The 19,378-nt window shown below is 44.4% G+C and overlaps 1 protein-coding gene across 1 annotated transcript in view; it reads left to right on the forward strand.

Moving 5' to 3' along the window:
• RAB1A (RAB1A, member RAS oncogene family) overlaps positions 1-19,378 on the forward strand; it is a 153,658-nt gene that overhangs the window by 85,185 nt on the left and 49,095 nt on the right. The window contains exon 3 of the mRNA XM_086927595.1: positions 16,197-16,292. Coding sequence (XP_086783721.1) covers positions 16,197-16,292 — 96 coding nt within the window. The remainder of the gene's footprint in view (positions 1-16,196; positions 16,293-19,378) is intronic.

Raw genomic sequence — 19,378 nt, forward strand, 5'->3', positions numbered from 1 at the left:
CCCCAGAAATCTCATTTCCAAAAAGTTCTCTCTGTACCCCGCAGTTCAAGAGGTGTGCCTTGCACAGAGCCTCCCTTTTCCGGCAAAGTGCTGACTTAACCTTCGACTTGTAAAAATATTTTTGGACCTCATATACACTGTACATAGACTGTCTATATTCTATGCATCAATGAAGTAAGCAAGCAATAATAAAAGCAAAGCATTCCATAAACACCGGTAAAACACCGTTTCAGTTTTTTATGTTGCAAAAATGAGTAACCACTGAAAAGCACTGTTTTTTTGAGGTATTAAAATCACTGGAAAACACTGAAAAAACACCACCAGAATTTACCAAAAATAGAAACTGAAAACATAAAATCCTAATTATAGATCTAGTGATTGGGTGTGCTCTGGTGTATTGTGATTGACAACTGTTTGAGGAATTTCACCTCCACCTCAATCATTTCAATAAATACTTGCAAATGAGACACACCCTGACCCCATACACTGCAACACTTGCAGACCTCCCAGAATTCCACCCATTGTAAGGGCTATTAATGGGAGATAAAGGCACACACAAGATCGGGCAAATATATCAAACCATCGTAACGCATAACAATACAACATTAGGCTCACTTCAACAGAATTGGGAAAGCGACATACCTGACCTTTCAAGCGATGATTGGACAGAGGCTTTAGCTAGTCCTCTCTGTGCATCTATAGCATCGTGCTACTCTCTAATCAAATTCAAATTCCTCCATCGAGCCTACTTCACCAGACACCGCCTTTGGTGCATGGATGCAATTTGGTCGCTGGTGTGCCTCCAGTGCAACTGGGAAACGGGCACCTTCCTACATACGGTATGAAGCTGCAGTGCTTTTCAACCCTTCTGGTATAAAAATTTTGATCTGTCTTGGGGAGGTATTATCTTGTCGTATCCCTGTAGATCCCAAATTAGCACTACTCCATAGCACAGTTGTCGGTAATGGGTATGAACAACACCTCTTATTCCTAGGGCTTAAACTTGCTAAGCGGAATACTGCCCAAGACAGGAAGAATGCCGCCCGCCAACCTTAGAAAAGTGGAAAAAAGCCTTGGACTGGTGCATGGCAATGGAATTGGCAGCGTTCCAGGCGCGGGGTTGCGCACAGAAGCATGGGAAAATATGGCAACGATGGGCACAGTATAGAGGTATAGACCTGTAGGTGGTGGAGTCCCAGGAATCCCTTATAACACGAGTAGCAATCTAATCACATCTCAGTACTCTAGATAAAATTATCCAGTTAGACATAATGCGTAAATGGTTGAGTGGGGCATGATGTAGTGGGGGTGCCGAATGTGTGCTTGTTTGTTTATGGTTAACTGTTTATTTTATTTTCCTATTAATATTATTCCTATTTGGTCCAAAATGGCATTTATTTTGAAATGTCATTCGTCTGTGGTCCCTTCGGGCCGCTGTTGTGCCAAATATAAAACCTGAATAAAATTTGTTCCCAAAAAAATAGACATTTGACCTCTGTCCTTAAACAGAGAGCATATGTGTCAAGATAAAAACACGACCTCTTTATTGCTCATTGTCTTTCGGAATGAGCAGAACACCTATTCCTTTCCAGCTCAAATTTACTCACCAGAAGGGACCAATAAGCCCTGAAACTAGCGCGACCTGATCAAATCTGACTCGCCATAGCGAGTGGGTTAGATTTTTCGAGCCCTGCTTTAAAAGGCTACTAAAAATGTCTAAAAACCCTGTCAGCAGAAACTTTTTGCATTACAAGTGTGCACGGGCCAAAACGATTCTACAAGAGGCAACAGTGAAAGGAAAGAGGATCTCCTTCTGCTAAAAATCTGAGATGTTTCATCTTCTCTCACTATTTTTTAATGGCAGTAATGCAAGCTGCAGTCCATTGTAGGCTTGATTGTGCTAACACTTTATTTGGGCCTAAACATTTGTTTTACTACCTGCAGCTGCTTCAGAACTCGGCTGCTACACTTCATGAGCGTACTCACCACTCGTCACTGTACCCTAAAGGAACTGCACTGACTCCTTCCTAAAAAGAATTGCCTTTTCATGTCCTTATTACTGTAAACATTTCTATGTCAGTCTACAATGTCTGCACTTGAAACTGATTCCTTATGTGTCTTCTTAGTCTGTTAGTTCCTCTTCCTTGTATTTCCATGTCCCTAATCTATAAAGTCCGTGTATGAGGGCGGTACTTCTTTTTTCTTTCAGTGAAGAGCTAGGGCCACCTTCCTTTCTCACTTTGAATGTAATTAAATTACCTCCTCCTGACTAAAAAAAAAAGCTCCTATTTCCGGACTTCCAGTTTCCTTGGTCTTTTAGTTGCCTTCCTCTACTCACCAGGACACCCATTGGGGGTAACAATGCCCGATGTAAATGTATATCCTCATGTTTAGCAAAAATGTCTCGTGCTTAAACTAGAGGAATAGATTTGATCACATTCTTGCCTCCAACAGTGCAACCTGTTATTCCCCCCCCCAAAAGTTATCTCGTAACGGACCACACCATATGTGCAAAGTCCAAGTGGTACAGATAAAAGGTAATGCTGTTGCTCTGTCAGCATTAGTTTTCTTTGACAGAGCTCAAGGGATATTTTGTTGGAACATATTCAGTTGATTGGAGCTAAATGAAAGTGTATTGAGATTGAACACATAAGCCGATGGGATTAATGCTTTGCAGGTAGTCTAAACCACTGACAATCTCTCTGCATAGCATTCTAAGCCATCATTTTTCACACTCTGTGCCACTCTAGATAGAGGCATGCCTTCTGTGACTCAGTACTGAACCTGCACATTACAGGAACAATCCATTATGAATTGCAGGTAACTCCCTGCCCGCCCACCACCCCTCCTCCCCGGTTCCAGAGGGTAACACAAGCAATCGTAGGTCAGATTCGGCCTTGTTAGGCCTCGTCACTGAGGTACAGCTTTGGTTCTGACCCAAATGATGGGTTGCAAATGTTACTCAGAACAATTGCCAGTGGTTTGGTTTAGATTATTTACAAGTACTCCGCTCATCACCTTTATGTGTGTTTGGTGTAATGACAGTAATTGAACTCCATATGGGGTTGGTGTGTTCAAAAATGTAATTGATTGTGAGTCACATCGATCGTAGCATTAGCCAAGGATGTTTCACACCAGTTCTCTTTAGTTATGGCTGATAACATCTCAAATGCATGAAGCCGTGACAATCTGAGACGAACATAGGAGGTATGAAGATCTATCTTCCACATTTGGATTGTAGGAAGCTGGATTTAAGGAATGTGTTCTAGTTGTCAGTCATATGAACGCACTTGTATCAAGAAATCACTCTGTAAAGTTCCCAATGAAATTTGGTGAAATTACAAAAGGTATTTTATGATTTGGTTTCGTCTTATTTCAAAGTAACAGTTCCACTTCACCCTTCTCTGTTCTGCTGGGGTAGTCTGTGAAAGTTATTGCACATTACTCGGACGTAGCCACTATTGTATTCTTCCACTCCAGGAGCAGAGCATGACTCCGCTCCAGGGAATCTCTTGCCTTCAGTCAGTCTGGAAGGGTGGGATGAGAGTTGGTTGCCTGGTGCAGGCCTGCATAGTTTAGTTTCCAAATGCAACAGTTCCTTTGGTGGTATCCCTGGCTTGCATCCTTGCTGCGGGTAGAGTCTTTTGTCACTCTGTAGACCAATAGCTATGCCCTCCCCTTCCCAGGTGCAGGTTCAGTCTGTGGTGCTGACATAAGACACCTCTCCTTCCTCAGGAGGTTAATGTTTCTCAGTACAAGCTCACAGAGAGAGGAAATTAGTGTCATCACTCACTTGGAAGTCCCAAAAAAGAATCTTCACCAAAACTAGTACCAAACCAGTTACAGCTAGTCCGCTGGTTTGCTTAGCAAAGAGTCCTTTCCTACGCCCCTTTTTGCCCCGGTGGCTTTCAGCAGATCAGCTTCTCTGATACTCTTTTTAGAAACACATACAGTTCTCTGTTGGGCAGTTAAAACTCTTTACAGACAGTTGAAGCAGGCTCCTAAGTTCGTCACCGAGTATGTTTGTGATCTGGCTGTCTTGAGCCTTCCTGCCATGTTCTTCCCACACGAGTCTTTGTTCGGTTTTTTTTAGCAGCCACACACATCCTCCTCACCACTAACTTCTGGTTTGGGCTTTTGTCCAGTTCTAGACTTACCCTTGGGCAGTCTCCAGGTGTACTTCAAAGCGTCTACTTAGGCACCATCAGATATGTTGTACATAGCAGGGGTTACATACAATGTACACTTGGTTTCATTATCCATAAAACCAGAACCTTTTGAAAAACGGGCCTGAACTATGAATCTTGACTTATCCATCTTACAAAACTGGCCATTTGATGCTGAACTGCTTAACTGGGGCTAGCTTGCTTCTGCTCATTCCTTCCCTTTGCCGTGCACTGCAAGGACTAACTGTTATCGCCATTACGACTGTAGTGTAGAAGAAAGAGGGGAGCCTTGCCCAAAAGCAGAATTCCCTACAGTAAGATATTTTTACGTGATCTCGACCCCTGAGATACTAAGTTTAAAATAAGTACAGCAGTGGTACTAAAAAATACTCTCAGCAGTTATTTTAACAGGGTGGTTTTAGAACGGTTGCCAAGGAAGTCAAACACAAAAGATCGTTCGATAGGAATGTTGAAACCAACGTAAATTAATGCCATTATCAAAGGGTTCAGTTCGGCTCAAGTGAGAAAAGGGCCATATGGCTAAAGTCCCAGACTTTTAAAACGTAATCCATCGCTAATGGTCTTACGATCTTGTCTAGAGGAGGTGACTTGAATCCGGGGCAAAGCTTATGATGCTAGAATAGTGCATATACTGTGGGAAGATATGGCTATATTTTTACAAGAGTTTTAAGAGTTTGGAATTAGACTCCTGTAAGTGCTATGAACTTTGAATTATAGGTTAACTCTATAATAGATAAATTGAAAAGTAGTGAGATTAATTTATCCAAAATTATATAAAACTTGGTGATTTGACTCGAGTGGAGACTACTAAAAGATGTTCTTTGCTGTTCTGCATATCTGAGCATTAGTTAAAAAGGTGATTCTTTCATTTGAATCCATTATGTACACAAAGGTGAAGTTCTGATTCAGACTGGCTTACTTCATTAGTTAGAGAATTAGTATACACAGAACTTTGAAGTGCGTCTTTTTACTCCAAAATGGAACTGGCTACGAGCCGTAGAGGGGTACAATGGCGAGTTAACCACTGGGTCTACTGCCAATATGTGCATTTGCTCTTTCAAAGCCAATTTTGGTATGAGTCGACATTAACATTCCTGTGTCTTTTTCCCATAACTTAAACTCTGTATTTTCTACCAGATGATGTGCCCGGTCTTCAATAAGTGCTGGTGCTGTCAAATATAGATACTGTGTTCCACCACTGATACATAATATATTTGAATTGTTTATATATTTAACTTTGTTTAAATCCGTACAATTTTGTTAAAAAAAAATTTCAAAACACAAAATGCTTTCTTTTAAGTAGTACCGTAGAAAGCTTTATCTGTGAATATCAATGAAAAAGATTGAATGGGGCTTTTTGAAACATATACGCGAAATGAAGAGCCCCCTAAGATATGTGTACCTTTCACACGTTATTGTACACTGTTTGCTTCTTTGTTAACTTGCTGATTATGGTCCGTGCTTCATGCTCTGGGCGTAGTTAACTTAGTGTTCTGACCTAAGCAGTTGAGGTCCTGCTCAGGAACTTACCGGTCTTAAGTCGTGGGCGCGCATTCTTCAACTTAACATCTTAACTGGACATCTTTGCTCCTTATTTTGTTACACAGCCCTGTATTCCTACTTGGACTGTGAACTCCTCTCCCAAAAGCTGCTAAAAAGTTAGTCGTCGGAGGGAGGAGCCTAACTAGCAACCATGATGGCCGCCTGATCTCTCGGCTCCGCCGACCCTCTCGCTTTTCTCCCGCTTTCCGCCTAATCCTGTGACCTATCCTGCTACTACTTGGAATCGGCGGAAACGGGAAGAGACCCCGGATTGATTGGTGTGCTTTTTTGCTGGATCCCGGCGGTGCGCCTATTGAAACATCTTCACCCCCGCCTCGCGCGGCTACGGCCGGGTCTTTGTTCTCGGACTGGGGCCGGCCTCGCTCACTACAACAGCCGCCGTAGCCGGTGGACCACCCACGGCGGCTTAACCCTCGTCCTGCTCCCTGTGGCGTGCTTTCTTGTTTCAGGGGCTCGCACATCGCCGCTACGGGGAACACATTGTATCGTGTTTTTCACCCGGATACAACTCTACTGGATACTTTGTCTCCCTACGCGCCGGGCTGGGCGCCATCTTACAGGCTAGTCCCCCTTCCTAAAACAGCGGACCCTGGGCTGCTACCGAAGATACAGCTGTCTGCCCACGCCACGCTAATACTCTGCGTCCATGCAGTGTGCCTCCCTTATGCCTCAAGACTTGTTGTGCCATTACTCGGATTTACGCGGTGCTCGGCTGGCCATGGATGGCAATGGTGGATGGCTTGACGGGCAGTGCTGCCCTTGTTCGCCCTGCATGCGGAGGACTGCTGAATCCTCTCATCCCGGTGCATCAGTGCTGCTCAGTGATGTGATGTGCGCCCTAGCTACTCTGAGAGCAACTCTACATTCTGCTGCTCGTGTATTGGGAGACCGACTGACTTTGATTTCCCCTGTGGCACCACTGCTTGAACATGGACACTCCCGGGAGCAGGACACTGTCTCATTTTGATACTGCCCTCTGTTCCTCCTTTCCGGCTACCACTGGCACACAGCAGGTGCGAGACCCAATTGCAGTCAAGATGCCGGCTGTACTATCCTCGGGGCAGGCTACAGTTTCGGAATATGTGGTGTGGCTAGAGCAGCGTAGCTGGACGCCATGTCTAGTTTCTCCTCCTGAGGACCCTGGCGTGTCTCGCTTCCTCATCCTGATGCGACTCCTATTGACTGGTCTTGCCAATCCCGGAGAAACTCTGTTGTGCGTTATCCTTGATTATGCCACGGACTCCTACATGGCTGTGTATCGGATGGACTTTATTGATCGTCCCCCCACTCGGATCTGGATACTTGGATCGCTTGCCTCCTTCAAGATGTCTACCGTGAGGCCGGACTATGTCGCTGCTACATATCGCAGGGGGCAGGGTTGAGTGTGCCCCCCCCCCCCCCCCCCCCCATCATGTCGGGACCGTTTCACTTGTACTGCTGGGTCACTGATGGACTGCCGGGGATATCGACTATGGGTATTGTATGGGTCGCGGGGTCTGGGATCGGGCGGCCGGAATGAAACGTTATGGTGCTTTGGGGATATTCGATGGCCCTCCTCCGATCTTCTGTGAATTACGTTTTTTCTTTCTCTTCTCTTTTTCTCTTTCTGTTCTAAATTTCGGGTTCGGTTAGTGGGCGACAGGCACGCTGCTTGGGGGGGGGGGGGGGGGTAGGCCGTAGCCTCCGCATACGTGCAGGGTGGGGGGTAGGGATTTTGTTTTAGTTTCAGTTTCTATGGGCCTTATTTCTCTTGTCGTCTTTCTTTCTCTTTTTCTTTCCTCCCTTTGGGTTGTCAGGTGCTTTGGGGTAGTGTTACCTATTCTCTCCGCTGTCGATGCTGTCATTTTTGTGGATTTGGGTGTTCTGAGTCCGTGGGGCGGGCGATGGCCAACGTGTACTGTTTTATTGTGCTATTATCCTGATGGTCACTATCCTTTGTTGCTTTTAATTTTACTCCTCGTTTTGCTCATGACTCGCTGGTTCTTGCCTGCCATTGCTTTCGGTGGATTGAATGCACCTGATCCTTTTTCTCTACAAAACTTTAAAAATTAACCTCATTCCTCCTGTGCCTGGTGGTCCCGCTTCAATCTAGTCACGTCTTAGACAATTATCGTCTGTACATTCATTGGGACTGCTGAGTTGAACTATCCGTACTTTTTGTGCTATTGATTGCTTTCGAGGCCGGCCTGTATGGTTGTAGGCCCGTATTTGTACGCTTGCTATGCACAATAAAGGTTTTCAAAAATAAAAAAAATAAAAAAAGTTAGTCGTCAGAAATGCTACTTTCTGTTGCTGTTCTTTAAACAAATCAAAAGGAGATGCTCTTCACACGCCGGAAGATGGATGCTTAACTTAAAAACTCTGACACCAATACCTATTTTATTATCTTAAGCATTTTTAAGATTCCGATGAGAACACACTATGAAAAGGACTAAAGAACTGTCTAGCTTGCATGCCTACGTGTGGAGATGTTTCCTAATGTATAGGGAAATATCTTTAATAATAAAATTGAAATGCCAAACTATTTTTGACATCGTAGTTTTTAAGTCTTTAAATGGTTTTCTGTGGCTGCATTTCACAGTGTAATAAAACTTGAAATTGAATTAGAAACTAACGACATTCTCTAATTATGCTGAGCTATGCAACTATAACTTCTCCAACGCTCTGCTCAAGACTTCATACTACATCATGAATGACATCACTGTTAGTTGCTTTAATATCATTGATGAACCATCACATGATGCATTATCTTGAGATGAGTCTGTAGTACCACAGCAGCTAGATATCCTATGAGAAATTATGTATAGAAAAGGGCTACAAATGCAGCCAGGCGATATCTTCAGAGAATTGAAAGAGTTGCAGTGTCTGGCAAGCAGAGATGTCACGGATCCTGTATAAAAAGATTATTACATTTGCAAGTATCAGATTATATTGCAGCATTTATATAGTGCTGGTGGGGTGCTGAAGTGCTTGCCTACATGAGTAGCGCGGTTGACAGTGTACGGTATGTGATTGGAAGATGTTGTCTTTGTTTTGATCCTATGTTGGAATCTTTTCGATGTTTTGTGTGATGACTACCGTGGTGCGATTATTGTGTGATGGGATACATTGTGTTATGGAATACATCGTGTAGCAGTTTGTTAGATGAAGTGTGGGAGTCAGACGCGGAGTTTTGCTGTTTTCGGTATGCTGGTCGCTTTGAATAGCTCTGCAGGTCCCTTTATGGAATTTCATATGATGATCTCCTTAGCTGCTTACTGCACTGGGTGTTGTTCAATCTGAGGTTTTGTGTATAATTGTGGTCCTGAGCTGGCATAGTTGGAGTGAGAAATAAATGGTATCCTTGCTTTCTTTATCTAGATATATGGTTGTAGTACTGCTGTTGGCTATTAAATCTCTGTGTGCATGTGTCTGTCTTGAAACAGTCTAACCATTTTTCCATTCAGGTTGTCATTCATGTTGTATGTATGGCCCACTAGGTTCATGAGCAGTGCAGTAGTGACTGTATAGTGTACCATAATTGAGGGATCTGATTTTTAAGTCGGGAGATATACATACATGACATCCCTGCAACAAACTTTTATATGGAAATTGTTATATCCTGATTAGCAACAGATGATCAAAGCAGAAGTCATAACTTCCTGTATTGCATTTTGTTTTGTTTTGTGATGATATGACTGCCTAGAAATAAGTTATACCCACGCTTACAGTTAACAGCTCTCTGCCTAGCACCTTTGCATCCATAAGCAATTACTGTGCATTTGTCATTTTGTTATTTCAGTGGACAATTTAACTAAGCCTACTATCTGAAAGAGACAATTAGTTACAGATTCCTTACCTTGTGAATTACCCCCAGGCGTCAGACTGGATCCGGAGAATTTTTTGTCGGCAGTACCCCTGCGCGTCGAAAGGTGGCATCAGTCGGCTCCACATTAGTCATTGGTGTCATGGTCGCTGAGATGACGTCGCTGCAGCTACTTAGACGCCGCCCTTGCGCGCTAACATCAGTTTTGTAGCGTGTATCTTTCTGGATTCACTATGCTGTGCATTATTCCGCTGTCTAGTGGTTGGGTCTGGAATCGTAGTCATTTTTTTTTTTTTTTTTCGTGGCCCAGGTGGGTGTCTACGTCCCTCCATTTGTGCCCTCTCGCCACGTCGGCGTGCTTCCTCTGGAAGCTCCCACCTTTGGGCGCCATCTTCAGATTCTTTTTTCCGCCATTTGGTCTGGATCGTCACTGAGAGGTTCCAGAGTTTTTGGAAAGTAGAAGAGAGAATCAAGCAGAAAACCACAGAAAAGTTGGAGTTTTCATCACACGATCAAGTACACAGAGCCGGGATGACTAAGTAGAGGAGACTGGAAACTTTGACGTCCAACGGAGAAGGCGCATACAGTAGGCCTCCTGAGCGCAGGAATGGACAAATCGCCTTTCAAAATCTGCAGTAATTGCCACTACAAGCATGCGCAGAAGGACCAGCACCTGGTTTGCAACCTCTGACTGCCAATCGACCACGAAAGCAAGGATTGCAACGCCTGCTCGGCGTTCACCCCAAAGACCCTCCGAGTGAGGGAGAGACAGAGGATACAAACTACACCATGCAGGGCAAAGGACAACCTCCGTCACTGTGGGACTTGGGCCTCTCCAGCGGAGAAGAGGACAACATTGCCGAGTGACCTGAGGACTACACTGTTGTAGAGACTGAGAAGAAGTCGACAAAGGAGGTAAGAGACGTCGACCCCTAAAACCCCAACACACTCGTAAAACAAAGCCAAATTCCTCGAAAGGAGCACTGGCGTCGAAGCAATAGTCAGCCACAGTTGCGTCCATGGACAAACAGCCCAGCGGATCCTTCGAAAAGGACTCCCAGCCGGCGAAAGCTCAAGAGAAACCTAGGTCGTCAAAGCACGCCCCCGTAAAGGCACGCTCAGCGCTGAAGGAAAAAGAGCCGAAGGCGGCTTGGACGTCAACATTGACGAGAAACGCTGAAACTCTCGACGGCTTCCAAAAGGCCGAAATGGACAGTATCCTCCAGAGAAAGAAGGATTTCGATGAACGGATGAGCAGATACACCATCCCTTCGAAACCCTCGACCGTTATCGAAGTAGAAGAGGAGTTCGACGCCGAAAACTCCGTAACCTGCAGGACGAGGAGGTTGTATATTCCTACTGGGGAGAAGACTAGGAAGACCAACAAACTAACTTGGGGTCGGCATCCTCGGTGGCACAGGACCTGGATTGGCAGGAACTCTACGCCGAAAGCCCGGAAGAGGCCGTAGAATCATATCCCTCGAGGCCTTTGCCGCCAGATGACATTAACATCTATAACATGGTCATCAAAAATGCTGCAGCAACATATGGGGTAAAATTAGAGGAAGGAAAATCAAAAGATTGCTTTCTCTTAGAGACCGTGCCCCCACTCAAACCAGGGGCCAATTCCTGCCCATGCTTCCAAGTGTCCTGGACCAGGGCAGGGAAGCCTTCAAGGAGCCATTAACCTGCAGGTCTGTCACCCCTAGAACTGAGAAAAAATATAAACATTCCTCTAAGGACCCAACATATATCCAGAGTTCCGTACCAGCTGATTCAATCATTACAGCAACAGCCAGAAAGAGGGCCAACATTCCCACAAACTCTGGCCCACCCCCAGACAAAGAGAGTAAGAGGATCGACCTCACAGGAAGAAAAATAGAGAGGAATGCAGCAATTCACTGGCGAATTGCAAACTCCAATGCCCTATTAAACAGACGTACGTACCAACATTAGGAGGAGGTCGGTCAGCTGCTCAAAAGTCTCCCTGAACAATACCAGCAGAGGGCAACACTCGTAGTGAAGGAAGGTAAGAACAAGGCCAACTCCTGCCTGAAATCGGCCCTGGATGTGGCAGACACATCCAGCAGGCTCATGATGATTGGAGTGACAGAGGAGACATGCCTGGCTAAAGATTTCAGGCTTAAAGCTGGAAGTTCAGAATAATATTCTAAACACACCTTTCAATGGGGAAACACTATTCGGTGCGCCAGTAGATGAGAAACAGACGCAACTCAAGAAGGAGAATGAAACTGCGAGGTCCATGGGAGTGCTGCAGTTCAGAGGTATGAGAAGGGGGACCCACTCAAGGAGACCAAATGGCAGAGGAGGAAACCAGCCGGGGACGTCCCACCTGACCTTCCAGCAGACCTAACAGGGCAACAACCAAGGGCGGCAGCAGCAAACCTGGCAGTACCAATCTAGGGATCAGTCCTTTCGGGGGCGACCGAATGGACGGAGACTAACAAGAAGAGGGGGCCAGCAACCCACCTCCAAGTGACTTCGCTGCACTGAACGTGCCCGCCAACACAACACCTGACTCCACAATTAAACGCCCCAAACGAGAGATAAACAATCATATACCGCCAGTAGGAGGCAGGCTAAAATACTACTTTCAGGAGTGGAAGAAAATAACAGACAAATGGCTACTGAACATCATACCTTTCGTATACTGTATAGAACTGGAAAGGAAGCCACCAAACAGGAGGCCAAAAAGCAAAACTCGCCCAGCAAAAGAACTTGCGCTCCTCCTGCAGGAAGCACAAGAACCCCGCCACAAGGGGTCAATCGAGACAGTGCAGTTCAAAGAAAGAAACAAGGGAGTATACTCCAACTAATAATACAGAATTTTGTAAAGCGCGTGCAGTTACCTCAAAAAGAGGTGTCCCGGCGCTGAGTGTGCAGAGCAAGCAAAAAAGACGTAATGAGACAGAAGGAAAAAGGAAGCTCATTACTTAAAAAGCCACGTTTTCAGTAGCTTCCTAAAAATAGCTTCAGATGGTGCCCGCTGTATAGCCAGCGGTAGGGTGTTCCAGAGCTTTGCCGTGCTGGCTGAGAAGGTCCTGCCCCCGCATCCGAGCCTGCCTAACTCGAGGGACACAAAGCTGGAGCAAGGAGTTGGAGCGAAGATGTCTAGTCTGTGCAGATCTAGGGAGTCGCGCCTTCAGGTAGTAAGGACAGGTACCATGTAAGGCTCTAAAAGCCAAGGTTAGGGCCTCAAATTTGATTCTACTAGCTACTGGTAACCGGTGTAATCTGTACAAATGCGGAGAGACACTACTGCCTTGTACCAAAGATGGACGAAACGTTAAGACCCATCCTGGACCTACTGTTCCTAAACCAATACATAAAAACTCAAATTCAAAATGACGTCCCTACAGGAGGTTATCCCTCAAATAAGGGACGGGGATTTTATGTCCACTATAGACCTCAGACGCATACCTATACATTCCCATGAACAAACAACACAAACATCTACGAAGATTTGGCATCAACAAAGCGCACTACCAGTTCACAGCCCTGGCCTTCGGACTGAAATCCGCACCAAGGGTCTTCATAACATGCCTCGCAGCTGTAGCTGCGCACCTACGGAGTGAGAGGAATTCATGTATATCCCTACCTCGACGACTGACTGATAAGACATGTTCCTAGAAAGAATGCAAACTACATGCACAGCGGGTTACTCAAACGCTGACGGAACTGGGATTTTCAATACACTGGGGAAAATCCTCAATGGAACCAAAACAGGTGAAGATCTTCTGGGCGCACAGATCAATACCATTCAGAGCAGAGTGCTCCCCAGCGAGAAGAGAACACTTGCCCTGATGAAGGAGACACATCAATACCGGAAGGGGCAAGCTCTGACCTTGAGGACAGTGAGCAAGCTCATGGGGCTGATGGCGTCCTGCGTACACCTAGTCCCCAAAATACGACTCCACATGAGACTATTCCAAGAATGGCTCCAACAACCATGGTCACAAGCAACAGGGAGTTGGGAAGATCTAGTGGTTGTAACACACGCAGTGCATGAGGAGATAGCGTGCTGGAACAAAGAAAACACAACGAGGGGAAAGCCATTTACACCACCAACTCCAACAGTGACCATCACCACAGACTCATCCCAGAAAGGATGGAGAGCGCACATGAACCAGCTCAAGGTGAGGGGTCTGTGGACACCAACAGATGCGATCAGAAACATCAACTACCTGGCACTAAAAACTCAGTTCCTTGCCCTAAAAGCATTCCAGAAACAACTGTACAGGCAAAGAGTGTTGATACCAACCGACAACACTACAACGATGTTCTACATCAACAAACCGGGAGGAACACAATCAGTAGCGCTATCAAACCTAGCGCAGGAACTATGGAAATGGGCCATACTACTACAAATAGACATCCTGGCGATACACCTGCCAGGAAAAGACAGCGTGGAAGCAGACAGGCTCAGCAGACAGACATCAGCATCCCACGAGTGGGAGCTCAATACACAGGAAACGCAAAAACTATTCAAAAGGTGGGGGACCTCACAGATAGACCTGTTTGCAACACACCAGAATGCAAAATGCCAATACTTTGCATCTAGACAGCCAGGGGAGCAATCCCAGGGAAATGCCCTACGGATAAGCAGGTCGAAGACATTTGCCTTGGCTTTTCCCCCGATGCCACTGATGCACAGAGTGCTCAGCAAATGCAGAACCAGCACCATGACGCCGATACTGGTGGCACCACAGTGGGCCAGGCAGTCCTGGTTCTCACAAATAGTGGAGAAAGCGCAGGGCCCACCACACAAGTTCGCAAGAAGAAGAGATTTGCTCTCCATGCAGAACGAGGAGATGCTTCACCCAGAACCAGAGAGCCTCTGCCTAGCAGCCCAGCTCCTGAATACTTAGTTTGCACACCTAAAACTCCCAGAGAGCACGCTGCGAGTGCTGCGGGAGGCAAGGAGACCTACCACACGCAAGTGTTATGTAGCAAAGTGGAAACGGTTCACACAATGGTGCATCACTAAAAGCTCCACAAGAAAATCACCAGGGAATCAACAGTGCTAAAGTACTTAACACACTTGCTAAAAACAAACCATAGCTGTAGCTCACTAAGAGTACACCCAGCAACGATAGTAGCATATACCAGAGGAGAGACTGGGAAAAGCATCTTTACATCCCAAGTGGTAAAAAGATTCCTGGTAGGGGCCAAGCGAATCGCCCCACCAAAAAGGATGCTACCACTGGCATGGAACCTTAATATAGTCCTAACCAGGGCGATGGTAGCTACCACTGCTTTGGGACGGGGAGTTCCCCCTCAACATCTGTCGGGCAGTGATGTGGGCATCTCTGCACATGCTCACGAAGCACTACTGCCTGGACAGCCAACTCTTGAGAGACCGCTTTTTTGGCCGTCGGTTCTCCGGGACTTTCTGGTGTTAACTTGGTTTGCAGACCCACTTCTGGGGTTGGTATTGCTGGGGTATCTAGTCACAAGGTAAGGAATCTAAAACTAATTGTCTTTCAGATGAACAAGTTACTTACCTTCAGTAACGATCTATCTGTAAGAGACATAGATTAGTTATGGATTCCTTTCCGCCCCACCCATCCACTTCGTTCTGCAAACTGACTTCTAGGATTAAGGATTTTCTTTCAGGGACCTAGTTTTGCGCACCAGTGGTCAGTGTCTTGCATGGCTCTGCTATTCTGGCGTGGAAAGTTGTGTACAAAACTGACGTCAGGGCGCGAATGTGGCATCAAAGTAGCTGCCGCAACATCATTCCTGCAACCACGATGCCAACGACTAACCCGGATCTGACCGACGCCACCTTTCGACGCGCTGGGGTACTACTGACACAAAATTCTACCGATCCTGTCTGCCGCCTGGGGTAATTCACAACGTAAGGAATCTATAACTAATCTATGTCTCTTACAGATGTATCGTTACTGAAGGTAAGTAACTTGCTCTTACAGTCTGCAAGCAACTGATACAACTCAAACGTAGACCAAATTATAAGCAATGTAGTACATTACCTTTTCTGTTTCTGCATGCAATTACAATATGTGCTAGTCCTCTCAAGAACTGGGACAGGACTTAGCAGCTTCTAGATACTGGTGCCCAGCATAAGTTGTGGGGTTTGTTAGGGTTGCAGTGGAGATAATATTTGCTGCAAACCCTCCCCGCCAAAGTATATCAGTTTTTTGTTTTTTTTACAATTGCATAGTCACAAACCTGAAGCAGCATTGCAGGCCTGTGGCCAAATTTAGCTGTGTTCTCAAAGAATTACATTTTCAAACTCCCTTGAAAGGGCCCTAACCCTTTCTTGTCTTCACTTTGTGACTCTGTTGCATATAGTACTTTGGAACAGAAATATCCTTATCATACAGCTTTCTTCAGCAGGCACCTAGTACTGAAATATTTAGTCGTTGCCATTGTATGTTCTTGTAAATTGAAGAACTGTATTTAGGTTTCTTATTAATAGGAGTATGTTGCTTAAATATAACCTCCTGATAAGTTTGGAGCCAGCAAAATATCTTTGCTTGATGTTTCAAGAGAAATGTAGTCCTCTTGAGTTTCCTCTTCATATCTCCCTTCTACTCTGCATTTAACTGTAAAATGTGGTTTCTAGTGCGTACTAAATTATTTTTCTGTTTCTGCAGGATGACACTTACACGGAAAGCTACATCAGCACAATTGGCGTTGATTTTAAAATCCGAACTATTGAGTTAGATGGAAAAACAATTAAACTTCAAATAGTAAGTATCTTGTAACTTTTCTGTGCAACAGGGTATTTAGTAAATGCATTCAAATCCTTGTATAAAGTAAATAACTGAATGTTAAACAAAGAAGAAAATGAGCTGCCCGGATTCCACATCAAATTCGCTTGTATGTAATCGTAGATTTATTGGCAATTGCAGCAAAGCAACCATTGTCTAACAAGTCTAGTATTTTTAGTTCTGAAAAATGAAACTCCCCCTTACCTAATCGAGCCAATGCTGCCTGTTCATTTTTATCATTCAGTCTGCTTTGGTTAACTTTCTTATATAATACAAGTGTCTTTATTCAATTCTTCACAGTTCTCTTAATGTGAATTTTCCTTCACAATTTATTCCTCCCTACTTTCCTTTTGTGAACTCGCTTCGTCACGTCGTTCTTCTTTTTTTGGATTGGTGTGCTTAACAAGTGACCAGTTGATATTGCCTTACACACAGGGCACACAATTGTACATCAATAGACTGTCCTTTGAACATATGAGAATATTTTTTGAAAGATGTGGGACAGCGTGTAGGGCATCTGAACAAGATTGGAATGAGAGAAGCATGAGCCGTTATCATTCTTTAACAGGCAACGATCGAGATTTTTGCAGAATAGTTTTAAGCGATAGATCTGATATCACAAAATAGTGTTTTTCACAGTCTTGGTGCCACGCATGAAACAATGCTGTGTTCTTTCTGAATATGTAAAAGAACGGTAGTCTGTTTTAGGAGTTGCATATGCCAGCAACAGACCTTTTCATGGAACAGGCTTGTAGTCAGCAGACTATGGAGTAAGATTAGGACGGGGATGTTGTTGGTTTACTTTTTGCCTCCATTAAGAGTGCCAGTGGGGATGAACACTTTCAGACTTTATTAATGATAGAGGGCTCATCCTAATGTGTAGGGAACTCCAGTTTAGAGCCTTAATCTGGCAACATTTTAAGGGTGCCTTAAATATGCTTTTTACTCAATTGACTTGCTTACCCGCCTTACAGACCCATCCCACCATGATGTAACGTAAGCATTGATTAGGTTCACTAGAGATCTGTTTGATCATTATCTAGCTGGTCTCATATTTTTGTGAAATACAATATTTGTAGCATGTGCTGCTGTAGATCACATGCTCTGCATACTCCTGCCATCTTGTGTGGGACGTTTGCAAGTTGCTTTTCTTGAAATAAGTCTTCAATCTCGAGATCTCCAACTCCTTCCTTAGCCCATAATGCACTATTGAAAATTGTTTTGTCTTCCTAGCTTGAGGAAAGAGTCATCCGGCCAACAATTGTTGCAACAGATTAGAACCATTCCAATAGCAAGGAAAACCCTCATACATAGACAACTCCCACACAACCAATATCCCAAAACAAACTAGTCTTCAAATCAGATGCCTCCTCTTACAATCTTTCATTTTCCTAGTGGTATTTGTTTGCTGTGAAGCATTTCTGCTGCAGTGCTTTCACTGTGTGCACTCCAGAGGCAAAAAGAAGAACCTAAAGACTCCTCCTACACATTAACTAAATAGATACAGGTACAACCCCCATGTTGGAGACTTTAAAAAAAAAAGTAAATGCTCAAAGAAACACTACTCACACTTTCTGATGCTGATCAATAGCTGGCGAGATACGTGTTGACCTATATTATCAAACTGTAAAACTGATATATGCAACTTATGTTTTTTAATTGGTACGGTCTGCTTGGATGTGCTTTCTATATAAACCATGTTCCCTTTAATTGTCACCATTGACCCTGCTGCAAAAATATTCAGGGGAAAAAAGGCTGTTGATGTGTCCAAATATTTTCCTCTGTCATCAGTTTTAATGTATTGCATCTAGGGTTTAGAATATTACAACAAAGAAGCAGTCAAAATCACATGATCACTTTGTTGTGATTTCAGCTCACAGCAATTAATTGATATGACTTCTGGATCTGCTACAAAATATGGAAAATATTTGTACTTTTCATATTAAGCTACTTGCATACATGCTAATTCTACTTGGGTGATACTGTTGAGGGTGATCAAATGATGGCATAGCTAAAGGACAATGCAGGCAAATTAGTAAGAAAACTTTCAAATATACAACGTTACTGAGTTTTTTTTTGAGAGATCTCCTAAAAAGAGCACTCTCTCTTGTCAACCTTCTAATATAATTATCCCGATCAATACTGCCTAGCATCACATGATCAGCAAAAGGTTTTCTATAGCCGCTACTGTTAGACCAGTGACTCTTAAACCACAAAAAGAATAGGCCTCCATCCAAATATCCATCATCCCCATGTCAGTTAGGATCTGGTAGCAGATTCATATAAGCGTAATGATTGCCATGTAATGAAATCCAGTTGTCCAAGTTCCATTTATGTTTTACTAGCTGGATGGACCATAGAGGTCCTGAGCAGAAATGTTTTAACTCCATATGTGTTCAGGGAGCCAAACTCCACAGTGTGTTTTTTTTATATCAGTTTATTGATATTTAGTCAAATGCAAAACATGGTAGCAACCCTTCAAGGGTGCCATGAATAGCTGACGATACATATCGTGTGTCACCAGTAATGGTATCAAATGCGTTAGGGTTGTGATTTCTAAGGAGTCATCCACTATTTCTATCCTTGTGGATGATTTCTCCTCCTTCCCTAAGATCCAGATCCCCTCCCATCCAGGAATGTCTCAATGGTGAAATTTAAACAAAAGCTCAACAAAAGGAAGCACTAAACCAAACTAAGTTCCAGCTTGGTGCACTTGGATTTAGTGACAGAGTATTTTTTTTATTAGCCTAAAGCAAGCATCAGAGGGCAACTGTGGAAGGGATGAGGAACGCAGGAGACTTGGATGGTGTGAGGGTGCTGCAAAGAGGGAGTGCGGGTGTGTCTCCCCCTCCTCCCAGAGAAACTTTCTTTTCAGCAGCTGCTCATCATTTTCCCTCTGCATTTTTGCGGGACTACAGTAGCACATCCCAGTATCCCATAATAGGGTAATTTCACAGCCTGCCCACCTCCTCCCGCCACAGTCTCGATACATACTCCTGCCCAGTGTTCTAGGTCCCTATGCCAAATAATCACAGTAGGGGGGAGAAGGGGACTTCCTGTGCATG

Source organism: Lissotriton vulgaris, chromosome 6, assembly GCF_964263255.1.
Source record: "Lissotriton vulgaris chromosome 6, aLisVul1.2, whole genome shotgun sequence".
Classification (NCBI taxonomy): Eukaryota; Metazoa; Chordata; class Amphibia; order Caudata; family Salamandridae; genus Lissotriton; species Lissotriton vulgaris.